Source organism: Chironomus tepperi, unplaced genomic scaffold, assembly GCF_022539635.2.
Source record: "Chironomus tepperi strain 1889 unplaced genomic scaffold, CSIRO-AGI_Ctep_v1 contig_13, whole genome shotgun sequence".
NCBI classification, from domain to species: domain Eukaryota; kingdom Metazoa; phylum Arthropoda; class Insecta; order Diptera; family Chironomidae; genus Chironomus; species Chironomus tepperi.
The window spans coordinates 33,296-47,538 of record NW_027226135.1 but is presented as its reverse complement, the minus strand read 5'-3'; the positions used below and the strand labels follow the sequence as shown (position 1 = coordinate 47,538).

At 37.9% G+C, this 14,243-nt stretch overlaps 4 protein-coding genes and 1 long non-coding RNA gene across 5 annotated transcripts; 3 read left to right on the top strand and 2 right to left on the bottom strand.

Moving 5' to 3' along the window:
* Window positions 1-17: 17 nt before the first annotated feature.
* LOC139089459 (insulin-like growth factor-binding protein complex acid labile subunit) lies at window positions 18-914 on the bottom strand. The gene has a single exon (XM_070639014.1). The coding sequence runs from the start codon at window positions 912-914 to the stop codon at window positions 18-20; it is 897 nt and encodes a 298-aa protein (XP_070495115.1).
* Window positions 915-2,383: 1,469 nt separating this feature from the next.
* Window positions 2,384-4,222, top strand: LOC139089450 (chymotrypsin-2-like). The gene is made up of 4 exons (XM_070639001.1): window positions 2,384-2,577; window positions 2,733-2,908; window positions 3,405-3,647; window positions 4,041-4,222. Exons 1-4 carry the CDS (start codon window positions 2,384-2,386, stop codon window positions 4,220-4,222), a joined length of 795 nt encoding a protein of 264 aa, XP_070495102.1.
* A 2,059-nt stretch (window positions 4,223-6,281) lies between these two features.
* On the top strand, window positions 6,282-8,516 carry LOC139091080 (uncharacterized). The gene is made up of 3 exons (XR_011544487.1): window positions 6,282-6,499; window positions 7,174-7,250; window positions 8,051-8,516. It is a non-coding gene; the product is annotated as an uncharacterized lncRNA (long non-coding RNA).
* Window positions 8,517-8,655: 139 nt separating this feature from the next.
* LOC139089441 (cathepsin L-like) lies at window positions 8,656-10,636 on the bottom strand. Its single transcript, XM_070638989.1, has 3 exons — window positions 9,696-10,636; window positions 8,938-8,961; window positions 8,656-8,776 (listed from the first exon to the last, which is right to left on the bottom strand). The coding sequence occupies exons 1-3, from the start codon at window positions 10,634-10,636 to the stop codon at window positions 8,656-8,658; spliced, it is 1,086 nt and encodes a 361-aa protein (XP_070495090.1).
* A 1,817-nt stretch (window positions 10,637-12,453) lies between these two features.
* On the top strand, window positions 12,454-13,779 carry LOC139090348 (N(4)-(Beta-N-acetylglucosaminyl)-L-asparaginase-like). The gene is made up of 2 exons (XM_070640116.1): window positions 12,454-12,761; window positions 12,820-13,779. The coding sequence occupies exons 1-2, from the start codon at window positions 12,606-12,608 to the stop codon at window positions 13,705-13,707; spliced, it is 1,044 nt and encodes a 347-aa protein (XP_070496217.1). The 5' UTR covers window positions 12,454-12,605; the 3' UTR covers window positions 13,708-13,779.
* Window positions 13,780-14,243: the final 464 nt, after the last annotated feature.

Genomic DNA, 14,243 nt, shown 5'->3' with positions numbered 1-14,243 from the left:
CTTAATTCCATCCCTACTTACTTATGTGGATTAGGTCTAAATGTCGTCAAATTATTAATCCTCTCACTCAATTCCTCAACAATGCTCTCCAATTCACAAACTCTATCATAAATGTTACCATCGCTACAACTTCCAGGTGGTGGTGTTGGAAGTGGTGTTGTTGGAATCTGCATAGCTGCATAGCTATCCAAGCATCTTTGTAATGCCACAGTCAAATTAGCCTTTGGTAAATCATAGAAAAATCCACTAACACAAATATTTGATGACATGTAGAGGTTCCTAACGGCTGTATTGTCAATAAATGCAGGACTTAGTGCCAAAATCATGTTGTAATTTAGGGAAATAGTTTCAAGCACTGGATGGGAACTGAACACATCAGTTTGAATGATTTGAATAAAATTTTGATTAATTTGAAGACTTTGAAGGTGGACCAAAGGTCTAAAAAGTCCATCCGGCAGTTCCATCAAGTAATTATCGTCCAAAATTAGGAATCTCAAAAATCTGTTATTTTCAAATGCATTTGGTGCCAAATCTGTGATTTTATTGTTGGACAGATTCAAAGTAGTCAGCACCGAGCAGCTTCTCAAGGCATTCGGTCCGACATATCCAATAAAACTATTCATAATACCCAAATAATCAGCAAATCGGAAGGAATTGCATAAAATTGATGGAATATTTGTTGTTGTTGTTGTATTTATGGACATGATTCTCCGGACGTCCATGCTGATTTTTCCAGGCAGATGCTCGCCTTCAATGGCTGTAAAGTTGTCAATTCCGTTAGGATTAAAGGCATTAAGCACACATGTGTAGCCTGATGTCTGATTTTGGTATGTGCAATTTACACTTGGTTCTGTTTGGGTGTAAGCATGGCCAGCAAGCACTGCTGCTGTCAAAATTGTGAGCAAAAACTTCATTTTTTCACTAAATTCACTGAACACGTTTGGATTGGAACTGATAAAGCTGCTCAAAAGTCCAGCAGTTTTTATTTTGAAAAATTATCAAATAAAATTCGGCAAATTCCGATAAGAACTATCGGCATAGTGTGGCTTGATAAGGTGATTTAAGTGATTTTGATAAGTTTTGTGAGTAATTCGTGACTCTTAAGAAACTTATCAACAACTTGACTACTTCCGAAATTATTGATTATTACAAAATTGTTGAAATCGGCATGGGGTTTGTGATATAATAGCTATTTTTGGATGGATTTTGAATTATTGGGTGTGATTTGATGTGAATTGCTACTTAATGCTTACTTCACAGGCCGGACAGATCAACTGTGCTCCATGGCATCCCTCAGATGACTCCTAAAGCTGGCTCTTTCACTGGCTTCTATCTGTCAGTTTATGTAATAATAAGTAAGGATTTAGGAGGTCTTAAACCAGTGGCAGGCTGGAAAATCTCGGAAAAGTCGCATCCGGGTCCTGGTCCCGAGTCCCGAAAATCTTTCGTGACCGGGATTTCGGGAAAGCATAATTGCAATCCTTACCTTCAGTAGCTTAATTGGACAAGGGTTATTGGAAAGCTTTAAACTCTTTTCTTCAACTTAACCAGAGTAAGCAGGACTTTGGAGTCCGGACTCTAGTGGAGGTACCTCCACGTTGTAGTCCTTCCAACTTGAACTTAGCTACCAAAATGCATATTTCTGACGTCGGACGTGTTTTCAGCGATATCAGGGAATACTAGGAAGGTATCCATTTGACATTTAGTCAGCATTGACTTCCACAATTCCCCGTGACTCTAACATGATCGAGTCAGAATCAAATCAAGCATAAAATTAGAGTTGCGTATGTCTAAGACCAGATTTATGATCGATTATCCAATTTGTGCTGATTGGGTCAATAAATATGGATTTTAGGCAATTTGCGTCTTCATACAGGAACAAAAAAATTGCACAGTCACCTAAATAAGCATTCTGATGGGTACATCCTCTATCCCGCTAACTGCATATTATGTCAAGTTGTCCACTCGGGTATCATGTCTGGGTATCTTGTCTGTTCGGAATCGTCAATAATATCAGGAGTGAATAGAGCAATTATTCTGCACATATCCAAGTTCAATACCTTTGTAAGTGCAGTATACTTGACAGTTTTATGTCTACCAGCACATCTGGTATGTTAGCTTCTTAATTGCTTCCTCTAATATTTTATTATGCACTGTCAAGTTCATGCAGCTTATAATTTACAGCTATAATAAACTTAATGTTCGGATTTCAAATGAAATTTTACAAAAATTGCATATAAAATGCTTGAAATTTCATATCAACTTTAGTTTAGTTTGATTCATTTCTGAGTCAGTTCCTTCAATTTTATTATTAATCAGTTCCAATTTATAATCCAAAAAAATGTTAAAATTCATCCAAATCATTCAAATTTCACTAATAATCATGGCTGTAAGCTCAAAAAACATTAAAAATGAGAAAATTTTTGGCGGAACTGCTGCTAAAGACGGTCAATTTCCATATATGGTTGACTTGTCTGTTTATTATCATGGAAAATTCTATCATATTTGCGGCGGTGCTCTTATACATTCGAATTGGATCATTACTGCTGGACATTGTGCTTATTATGTTCGGGAATTGTGAGTAATTTTGGATATAAAATGTCAAATTTGAGTCCAGGGCTTGATATTGAATCAGATTTTGTATGGAAGTGCCGACTTGAGTTGACTTGACTTCATACAATATTCAAGTCAACTTCCAGCCCTGCTTGATCCTAAAATTCAATTAATTACAGAAATTTGGAGCTTAATGTGACTCTGGGCGTTACTGACATCACAAATGGTCCCCATAAATGGTCAGAATTAGTTTCTAATGATGACATTGTGATTCAAGAAAATTACACTGATGATGGAAATACGGCTGTTAATGATTTGGCATTGATTAGAGTTAATAAGACTATATTTTATAGTGGTGAGTAATAAATTATGAAAAATTTTGATTATTTTATGGATGGTGGCTTGGAATAGTCGTTAGAGTAGCTCTACGTCATCGAGTGAGTAGCATAAAGTTGTGAGGGAACGTTCATAAATTACGGAATGCTTAAATGGCTTTTTTAAGGCTTCTCTTTCCCGTTTGCCTCACCATAATGCTCTCTAAGCCACTTCCCGCTTCCCATGAGAGTTACGCAGCTTTTAAACGTTTCCTCGGGCTGGTTTCTAGGCACTCACCTGCTCCTTCATCTACTCCTAAACCTATCTTTACTCAAAGTGTACTCCTATACCTAACCGTGCTTCAAAGATGCACCCAAGGATATGCAACATGTGTAGACATTGATGTAAGTGTATACCATGATACCGGCCCTTGAAGGTGTCTTAAAGATGTCATAATTGCTGTTTTCAGCATATACGACTTCAAATAATTAAACTAAGTAAATCCATAAACTTACTATTAAAACCTCTAATTCCAGCAAACATCCTTCCAATCCGTCTACCATTCGAATCAGACATCAAGTCATTTGATGGTCAAACAGGAATTTTGAGTGGCTGGGGATTCAACATGAATCGAAACAAGTCGGAACCAAATGTTTTGCAGTACATTGAAGAGAACATACTTACAAATGACGAATGTTCAGCACAAAATGTTAATTATCCAGCTATTGTTGACAGTGAAATTTGTGTTTCGTCTAATAATGGGAAGACAGCATGTCCAGGTGAGATATGATGTTAAATAATTGGGTTTTTAATGGTTCTTTAAAGCAGAGTTGGTAGGACAACATTGTGGAAGAGACTCAATTGTTGTTATGGAGTCTAGTCTCCACTACAGGTTCCTTCTTGGACTTGTGAAGTCCAAGATACCCGAATCTTGCCAATTTTGGTTTAAAGACACATACCTTAGTGGAACAGGCTGGAATTAATAAACTGACTGAGCTTGACATTATCGAATTTTGCTTTAAAATGTCAAATTTAAAATTAAGCATAGCGATGACTAATTGCAGCTTGTTCAGCGGCAAAAAGCACTAAGGGTCTTGCAAAGCTTTAGCACATGGTCGTCTTAAAACAACCTACGTGATTCATTCTCAAACTGTGTACTCTTCATTTTCCAGGTGATTCAGGATCGCCACTTGTAGTTCGAAATGATAAACTTGGTGACATTTTAGTTGGAATCGCTAGTTATGTAGACATTGGAAAAGTTTGCAACAGTGAAAATAACGGACCTGTCGTTTTTATGAGAGTTTCTCATTTCATGGACTGGATTCAGAAGACGACTGGATTGAAGTTTTCTTAGAAGGAACTACTACATGATGAACATCGATGGATTTAATGAAATTATTGAAAATTGTATTCAAAGCTGTAAACTTGATACACTAATAAAATAAAAATGAAAAAAATTAGCAATAAAGTTATCAATTCACTCGTCTATGTCCTTCCCCGTGCCTACTCGTATGGTTTCGACCTTGCAAAAAAGTGAGTCATTTTCAGGTGTTTCCCAAACAGCTTAATCATAACCACTTAATCATTTGAGAGCCTCATACTGTTCAAAATACGACGCAAATTGAATCAAATTAATCAAAATTCAAAACGTATTAGTCAAATTACATTAAAACCTCATTAGCACATACTATACTTAATACCCAAAACTCCAAAATATCTATAAATACTCGTTCCTAACAATATCGTAGCTTAATCGTAAAATTGTACTGTAAAATGAAAAATGTAAGTTCAATTTTGAGTGTTTTACTGTCAAAATTAAGAGTTTCTGTCCTTCATTCCATCAATTAAATTAGAGTTGGCAGGATTCCAGTGGAGCCACCTCCCAAAAAAGCGGAGTCGGACTCCCAAAGTCCTGCCAACTCTGTAATTTAACACAAATAATCCTAATTCAATCCTCAATTTTCCTAGAAAATTCCAGCATCAATCCTCATATTCCTCATGGCCCTAAATCTCTCATCATGCACATGGGAATGGAGTTTTCTTGGCTTTTTGGATCCACTATCAATCCTTTCATCATCATCCTCAAATCCATCAAGATACAACCGATACATCGACCGATACAACAACGGACAAGGCTACTACAATGGCAGATACAACAGCAACAATTATTATCGACGAAATGGACAAAGTTATGGATTGAACTTCTTCAATTTTGCAACTGCTAATAATAGATACAATAACAGGTATAATGGAAGGTTGGGAAATGGATATAGGAAGCGATATTCATCTGAGGATTATTATGGAAATTACTATTATGATCCAGTAAGACGACCAAGTTATAGCTTTTATTATTATGGATAAATAAAGTTTGTTGAGTGTTTTTTGGGGATTTTGCTTCGTGTTTTATTCGTGTCTGACTCGTTTGTGGTCCGACTCTTTGATGTCCGACTCTTTAGTTGTCCGACTCGTTGATGTCCGACTCGTTTGTGGTCCGACTCTTTGATGTCCGACTCTTTAGTTGTCCGACTCGTTGGTGTCCGACTCATTCGTGTCCGACTCGTTAGTGTCCGACTTGTTGGTGTCCGACTCGTTGGTGTCCGACTTGTTGGTGTCCGACTTGTTAGTGTCCGACTTGTTAGTGTCCGACTCGTTCGTGTCCGACTCGTTGATGTCCCTTTAGTTAGTGTCCGACTTGTTCATGTCCAATTAGTCGTTGTCCGACTCAATTGGTTTCCGACATTTTGGTGTCCGACTTGTTGGTGTCCGACTCGTTAGTGTCCGACTTCTTCGTGTCCGACTCGTTGGTGTCCGACTCATTGGTGTCCGACTCGTTGGTGTCCGACTCATCAGTGTCCGACTCGTTAGTGTCCGACTTCTTCGTGTCCGACTCATTTGTGTCTGACTTATTCGTGTCCGACTCGTTAGTGTCCGACTTGTTGATGTCCGACCGATAAGTTGGTGTCCGACTTGTTCGTGTCCGACTCGTTCGTGTCCGACTCGTTCGTGTCAATATCATTAGTTTCGGTCACGTTGATGTCCGACTCATTAGTCTCTAGCTGTACCAGACCACTGCCCATCTAGCGCACCACATCAGACAACCTCAACCTCAAATAAATCAATAAAAAGTCACAGGTTAAATAGAAAGAAAATTTGTTGTCTATTTTGTCTGAAATTTTCCCGATGTTTATTTATAATCGTCCCAACACGACACGACGATTGTTTTCATTTTCACCATCACGACGAAGCAAAAAAAGTGTCTCAATGTCAAGGCACATATACTCGCAGATTCATATTTCATGAGATGAAATTTTTTACTCATTTTAAATGAGAAATATGCTGTATATCACTAGAAAAAAGTTTGAATATTTTTTGAGTACAAAAAAAAAATCTATTTTCAGTTAATCTCAAAAATTTTTCGAATTCACTCGCAAATTTTGATAGTTTTTAAATTAAATTTAAAGTATGGCTTTTGAAATGTTTGAAAATAAGGTCGAAAAATATGGAAAAAATGTTGGATTAATTCATGTGTCAATTAGTTCTGTGCTTACAATTGTGTTTTTAATCAGCATACCACTTCATATAGCTTTTAATTATGATGACCTGAATATATGGGATGAAATTTTGACCGTAGGTAATAAATCAATGATGAACTTGAAATTAGAATTAAAATATGAAGTAGAACTAAATATGTTGGCATGTAAAATGAATGAATTTATGCGGATATTGATCGTGGATTCTAGAAGTTATTGAAGTGTAGTGCATTAGTGATGGTCAAGCTGTGTTCATGAGTCAGTGTCGCTTTGGGGTCAGTTGCGCTATGGAGTCACAACTTACACTCTCACCCACCCTCCATGGGACCCCAATGCATGGAAGCCCTATCCATGCAGCAACAACAATCAATTTTCATAAAGCTAGAATTATTGAAGGAAATTATGGTGAAATTCAAAAAGAATTTTGGAAGAAAATAAGGAAAAGCATGACGAAAATGTACAAACATAAATAGCGGGATTTTGATTATTTTCGCAACAAAAAAAATGCTCAGCTACCAATTTAGGGGTTTCTTGACTCGAAGACCCGGATGACCAAGACTGAGAACGATACCGATACCGAGACCAAGTCTTAAACATTGAGTTGAATTACCAGACCTAGTCCCAGTCTGAATTCCAGTTCGAGTTCAAAACACATACAGAAACCGAGACTTCAATCGAAGTCTCTGTCTTGGTTTTGAGAACATTAACTGCTAACTTATCAATTTTTGTATTCATTTCATTAAATTTTTGTCTAACTGAATCTTTTTCTTTTCAGTTCTTCTTATTTTAGAGATATTTATTTCATTGTTTTATGTGATTTTTTCGTGTCAATTCCTGAGAGCGATTCGAGAGGTGAGTGTAATTTAATAACTCGAGTGACATAAATGAAGCTAAGGCTAAGTCAAGGAACTCCAAAGACTCCTTTAAGCCTCATTTGTTATCACCAAATGGAAGTCGCTTAATTTTGGCATTTAAATAGGTATCGAATGTCACAGAATATGGACATAACCACAGTATTGCTATTATCCCAGATAGTTAGGGTGGCCATCTGCTGTATTTTTGCCGGGACGCTGCTGTACTTTTCAGTCTTGCTGCTGTGTCCCGACAAAGCCTCAAAATGTCCCGATTTTTTGCGAAAATCCACTGGCCACCCTACAAATAGCATCGGTTAATCGATCTGAAATTTGGCATAAGACCGACATGACTCTATTTAAGTGCAGGATTCAGCTTTAAATCTATCACCATGTCAGAGACACGTCGGCTTGTTGTCGGATTTCAGATCTATTAGTCGAATTGTGGCATTTGACTATTATTCGTGCTGTGCGCCCCTAGTTAGAAACTGTCGTAGTAATTCCTAAAATCACAAAAAGATAAGAATTGTCCAAAACCTGTATATTACCTAATGAAACTGGCTGCGATTAGTCGATCGTATGTCAAATAATAATCTTGACAATTGAGGAACTTGCCATGATATGTCAAGTTAATTCCTAAACATACGGTCAATTGGTCGCATCCTGTTCTTCTGGGGTTAGATGCTGTTTTAGTGAAAACCCCAAAAAGTCTCAATTCTAGCAATTCCTACAACAATATCAAACTCCAAGATTGATCTGAAATATTTAAAATCAATAAAATTCCTTCTTTTCTCATTTTAGAGGGAACCAAAATTGGCAAAAATCTTCATAGCCGTCTTATGTGTCGTCTCAATAAACTACTTCATCGCATTCGTCTATATCCCGGACGAGAGAATGAATGTGACAATTATTCAATCAAATGACCTGAAATTAAGCATAATTGCTATTGCTGTTTCGTTACTTTGCTTCCAAATCTTTAGCGTTGTTATTGCTTATTTGGTATACGAAGGACTTCACAGGGAATCAATGGATGAAACTCAGAGTACAGTGTAGTGACGAAATTAATGTGAATTTTTTGAAAACGATGAAACGATTGACTTTTAAAACGACGAATTGAAAGACATTAAGGAGGGGGTTGGGATATTTTGAAGGATATTCTCATTTACTCATGAGCAGTGGATGACTGCTGCAACTGCTAAATTATAAAAATTCAACCAAAAAATGTAAGAAATTAATGAAATAAAAACAAACAAGATTTTACTTAATATTCAACAAATATTATTTATTATAGGGGCAGTTTAGGTATTAAGTCACACTCTTAGAGACAAGGGCTCTTTAAATTGCTCTCTCTCCTCTTACCCCTTCCCCTCTTAGAGCCTTAAGTGAACTGCAAAATTGACAAAATGTTATGTTATCCAAGGAGAGATTGTTGTTGTTGTTTGTGTTGTATTAGCTAATGGGATGTCTGGGAAGATCAAAAATCCAGAAATTCCGCACATATTGACACCACGTTGTATTTTAAAGTATCTAAAATTGTGTGTAAAGGTATTAAAAAGTTAGATTTGAGAGTCAGAGTTGACAGGTCCGACTTCATCAGACTCCACCAGTTCCAAAGTCTGACTCCAGTGAAGGAGGGCTCTGAAATGGAGTCCTGCCAACTCTGTTTAAGAGTTTTTTTGACAACTTACCCATTATCACCCCAGTCTGAAGACCTGTTGATAAGAAAAAGCAATTAATATTTGTTGAAAAATCAGTCAGAGTAGTGAATTTGAGTCGAGCTCTTCCTAACAGAAAAAACAGTCACTCTTAGGTGCCGAAATGTTATTGCTGTACCATGAAAGCACGCTCTTTGTTTCATTATCACTCTTTTGAGTAAATTTTGTCTCATACTTGTAACAAAGAGGAATATCGACTGTCGTTCCGGCTCAGGGTCAGGCACTATCATAAAAATGTTGAATATCGTGATTTTAGTGTCTTTTTTTAACGATTTTCGATTTAAATAAAATTGAAAATAACAATTTCACGATTTTAACGATAGTTTCCCTCCTTGAGATTGCTTGCAAGGTTTTTGAGAATCAGCAGGAATCTATACCGATCATATGAATCTGTGACATGAAACTATCGACAAACAGATTTAATACAAATCACTCTCTTATTTCTACCACTATTCTAGAAGGTATATGGCCAGATTCAATGGAATTCGGGTTCAGGTCAGAGTTAAGTCGATTTGAGTCCGAATTTTCGGTCACTTCAGTAAAATTTTTCCATAGGATTCACGTTTACAGTTGAGATCTGTTTATTTACGCATTTTTTGAACCTTGCATATGTCACTATGTTGTTTCCCACGGGACCAAATTCTAAGCATATGACTTAAGAACCCAACCTTCTGAGCCTAGACTCTGACATATTGAAGTACTTCAACTCATATCCTATCCACAATACTTACCAACTATTTTTACAAAGCCAATAATCCATTGGTGGACTAACTGAATAATCCGTTCCATATCCAACAATAAGAACACTGTGTGACGTCGATGGTGTACATTGTGGATCACTATAAACCCCACTTGAATAATACCAAAATGACGGTGTACTTCCATTCATTGCCGCCGAAACAGGTCCAGCAATTGCAATAATATTAGCCAGTGCTGCCTCTCTATTTGGCCTGATCCGCCAATATCCACTTGTGGTTGCAACAACTTTAGTCTTATTAAAAAGACATGGAAATCTATTGGGATGTGAATAAGTCTCAAGGTACGGATATGTCAAGTCACTCTGAATTCCACCAATATTTTGGATATTAACATAAGCTGTAGCTTGCGATCCACCGTCACATGCCCAATTACCATAAATGGCATTGTAGCTACAGTCGATAATTTGCTGTTCCGACATCGTGACTAGTCTGCCTGTCTTAAGGCACCAATGTGCCTCGAGTGCAGCAACACCACTGAATGCATAACAGGAATTACAGAAGAAGCTTTGATCTTTAACAGGTGTGATGCAGTTACTTGACCGCCAGTCAACATTTGGTGGACCAACTGGATATCTTGTCTCATTAATGATGCCAATGGCACGTCCCATCATGAGCGGTGTCTGTGGTGCTGGATTTGTTGTGATTTTACGTAACTTTGCTGGATCTTCGTCAGCAAATTTATTCAAGTCCATTTTAAATGTGGAACTGCTGTCTGCATTGTGATTCTCAATCATCCTTAATGTCGTACCAAAATTACGTCTGGCTTTATATTCCTCAAATTTATTGTCATATTCTTTATCGTATTCATCCTTGAATTTTTCAAATTCTGACTGGATATCCGATGGACTTGGATCGGCTAAGATGCCAAAAATTAGTAAAGCTACTAAAAGCACAACCGATAATCGCGACTTCATGGCGATGAATGATGTGAATTATTTTAAACATTTGAATTTTTATTGTTGTAAAGCTTTTATAGGTTTTTTGGACAGAATGTGCAACGATTTACAAATAATTGAAATCACGACTTGTAAGGAAATAGATAGGAATAGATAGGTTATTTGTGTAAATATTGGGCTTGTTAGGAAATGATGTGTAAATGTAATTTTGTTGATTGACATTTATGGGAGGTTATATTGAGTATGCTTTCTTGATTTTGGGACAAGGACTGTCAAGCATGACGTGCTGAAGCTCGTACACCCCGACAAGTAGGGTTTCTATATGGATCAAGAAGAAACCAGAATGTCAAATGTTCACGATTACATTTAAGACTATAAATCTCAAAAAGAGCAAGTTGGTTAATCGATCCAAAGTATGGCACCAGGTCCCCATTCAAACCAGATCCAGCATCAAATTCGTGTCACACTGGCCAGGAGCATATTAAGGGAAGAGAAGAGGATGGAAGAAGCAAGGGAGGAGCAAATAAAGAGGAAAAGAAGCACATGGGAGAGAAATGGGACGGAAAGAAAGTGGAAAAGGAGGAAAAGAAGGCAGGGGAAGACAAGGAAAGGCAGAGAGGAGATAAAAGTCAGGCAGTTGGAAGAAAGGAACAAGGTAGAATGGTGTTTGGACCCCCTTTTGTTGATAAAATTCTTCAATTCGCAAAGCGTTGACTGTAAAAAATCCCAAAATCTCTTTGTCTGCCTCCTTTTGAAGACATCCTTCCTGTCTCCACCCTAGAATTCAAGGTTTCATCAATCTCATATCCAAATCTCTTTGTAGTAGCAGAAATCTACTCAACATTATTCACATTCAAACCCTAAATCAATTCAAGTATTTTACAATTTATTCGTGATGGAGGATCACGTGCTGTTCATTATTAGTTTTTCACTTTTATCCGTTTCAGAATGTTAAAAGTAAATGTTTTTTTTTTTTACAATAATGGCTTAAAAGATAATTAATATTTTTAAGGCTCTTTTGTCATACAATAGAATAACAAATCGAGGCCGAAAGTTTGTTGAAAAAAGAGTAAAAGTACACATCTGTAGTAAGATTAAGCTAGGTTATTGAGCCTTCCTGAATATCGCAAACGGGTTAATCAATGAGAAATCTAGCGTGACTCAGCTATTGCGCAGGAGTTTGACCGAATCTGACATGACCATGCTTTGGGGTAATGCAATTGACTAGGCACAATTTGTGTCTCCCGAGTAACTCAAGGTGATCAAGTCGATGAGACTGAAAGGAATGAAAAAGCACTAGAATCTGTTTAGAGCCGACAAAGGCCGACTAAACTCGACTAGACTCAGCAATTAGAAGCGTCTAGATCCGACTAGACGCTCCCAGACATGAATAGACCTAATTAGATCCGATTAGATCCAACTAGACTCGACTAGGCTCGGCTAGACTCAAATATACACGACTAGACCCGACTATACCCGATTTGAACCGACTAGAACCGGCTAGACTTAGATTTGACGCGACTAGATCCGATTAGATCCGAGTAGAGCTGAGTAGACCCAAATAGATTCGACTAGACTCGACTATACTCGATTAGACCTGACTAGACCCGATTAGACCTGACTAGACTCGACTATTTACCTCTGGACCCGAATAGATCCGATTAGACCCGATTCGAGTCGACTAGATCCCAACAAGATCTCATAAATTGGTTAAAAGTCTTCAATTTTGTGTCTAAATGCTGCTCCATATCAACTGTCTCCAAATTTTCAAATTTTTTTGTAGACTTAACCATTTCCAACTAGTTGCTGTTCCCTTATGAAACTATAAAGTAAACAATAACAAAAACATTCCAAAAAAAAAGTTTACTTCTTATTTTTCCATTAAATATTTCAAAATCAATGATTAAGTTCTAGATTCTAGTCGCTTACTATAGTTGTGAAGCTGTGACTTACTGAACTTGGACTGAAAAGCCAGAATAGTCAAAAAATGAGAAATTTATTCCTTCTTTTTTCTCAATACCTAAACTTAATATCACCGACAGTCACGAAAGATCCAAAATTTCCAATAGTCGTCAACACTTGGGGCTTCACAAATGCCACAATTCAGGCATGGGATGTGATAAATCGACAGAAAAAGTCAGCTGTAAGTCAAGTGACCCAAAGTGACCCAAAACCATGACTAAATCCTTCCTTAATTTCAGATCGACGCCATCGTCTCCGGCTGCAGTGTCTGTGAACGTGAGCAATGTGACGGTACCGTCGGGTACGGTGGATCACCAAATGAGAATGGTGAGACATGCCTGGATGCATTTCTTATGGACGGTAAGACGATGAATGTTGGTGCCGTTGGAAGCATAAGGAACATAAAGGATGCAATTGCTGTCGCTAAGCATGTCCTGCTGTACACGAAACATTCAATGCTGGTCGGTGAGCAAGCGACTGACTTTGCTGTCCAAATGGGATTCAGGAAGGAAACTTTGAGTACGGAAAAGTCAAGGAAAATTCACACAGACTGGAAGTCCCAAAACTGTCAGCCAAATTTCTGGCAAAATGTACTTCCGTCACCTGACAAGCATTGTGGACCGTACGTGCCAATTAGTGAGGACTTCCTGACTGCGTCACGTGATAATCAGGAAAGTCTATTTAGTTCCAATAATCACGACACAATTGGAATGGTCGCAATTGACACATCAGGTGACATAGCAGCTGGAACGTCCACAAATGGTGCAAATCATAAAATACCCGGACGGGTCGGTGACTCACCAATACCTGGATCTGGTGGATATGCTGACAACTCAGTCGGTGCAGCAGCAGCAACTGGCGATGGTGACATTTTGATGAGGTTCTTGCCATCTATGCTGGCTGTGGAATTTATGAGGAACGGAATGTCACCGGATGAGGCTGGACGTAAAGCTATGGAACGAATCTCACGTCACTATCCAAAATTTGTGGGTGGAATTGTTGTAATTGATAAGAATGGAAATTATGGTGCTGCATGTCATGGAATTGATTATTTTCCATTTAGTGTATATCATCCGAAATTGGATGGTGTGAAGGTTGAGAAGAGGGAATGTACGATGAGTATGTAGGGTTGGGGATTGATATGATGATGTGATATTGTGAATTATGAGGAAATAAAGTTAAGAATTTTAAATTTAAAATTGTTGTCTTGTCTTATTGTAGTCATAATCAGGTGAAAATTGGCTTTAAATTAGGTAAAATGAAGCTCAGTCGAAATGATGCTCAGCTGCAAGGATGCTCAGCTTACTTAAAGACTGTTTAGTCGTAAGCACATTCAACTGAACCAAAGCTCAGCTTCAAGAACACTCAGCCGTACTAATGTTCAGCCTCAAGTATGCGTTCAGCTGAACCAAAGTTCTGCGTCAAGAACGCTCAGCTGAACAAATAGTCAGCTTTAAGCACGCTCAGCTGAACTAGTGCTCAGCCTCGAGGACGCTTAGCTTTACCAACGATTAGTTTGAATATGGCTCAGTCCCAATCAAGCTCATCCGAACCAAAGGACATGCTCAAGTACGCTAAGCTAAAACCAAAGTTCAGCCTCGATGATGCTCAGCTGTACTAATGTTCAGCCTCAAGTACACTTAGCTGAACCAACACTCAGCTT

Coding starts and splice junctions, on each gene's coding strand:
- LOC139089459 (XM_070639014.1), bottom strand. CDS start 914: ATGAAGTTTTTGCTCACAATTTTGACAGCAGCAGTGCTTGCTGGCCAT.
- LOC139089450 (XM_070639001.1), top strand. CDS start 2,384: ATGGCTGTAAGCTCAAAAAACATTAAAAATGAGAAAATTTTTGGCGGA. Junction 2,909..3,404: donor TAAGACTATATTTTATAGTG/GTGAGTAATAAA, acceptor CTCTAATTCCAG/CAAACATCCTTCCAATCCGT. Junction 3,648..4,040: donor TGGGAAGACAGCATGTCCAG/GTGAGATATGAT, acceptor TTCATTTTCCAG/GTGATTCAGGATCGCCACTT.
- LOC139089441 (XM_070638989.1), bottom strand. CDS start 10,636: ATGAAGTCGCGATTATCGGTTGTGCTTTTAGTAGCTTTACTAATTTTT. Junction 8,962..9,695: donor TGGCTTTGTAAAAATAGTTG/GTAAGTATTGTG, acceptor TCTTATCAACAG/GTCTTCAGACTGGGGTGATA. Junction 8,777..8,937: donor TCAGACTGGGGTGATAATGG/GTAAGTTGTCAA, acceptor ACACAATTTTAG/ATACTTTAAAATACAACGTG.
- LOC139090348 (XM_070640116.1), top strand. CDS start 12,606: ATGAGAAATTTATTCCTTCTTTTTTCTCAATACCTAAACTTAATATCA. Junction 12,762..12,819: donor ATCGACAGAAAAAGTCAGCT/GTAAGTCAAGTG, acceptor CCTTAATTTCAG/ATCGACGCCATCGTCTCCGG.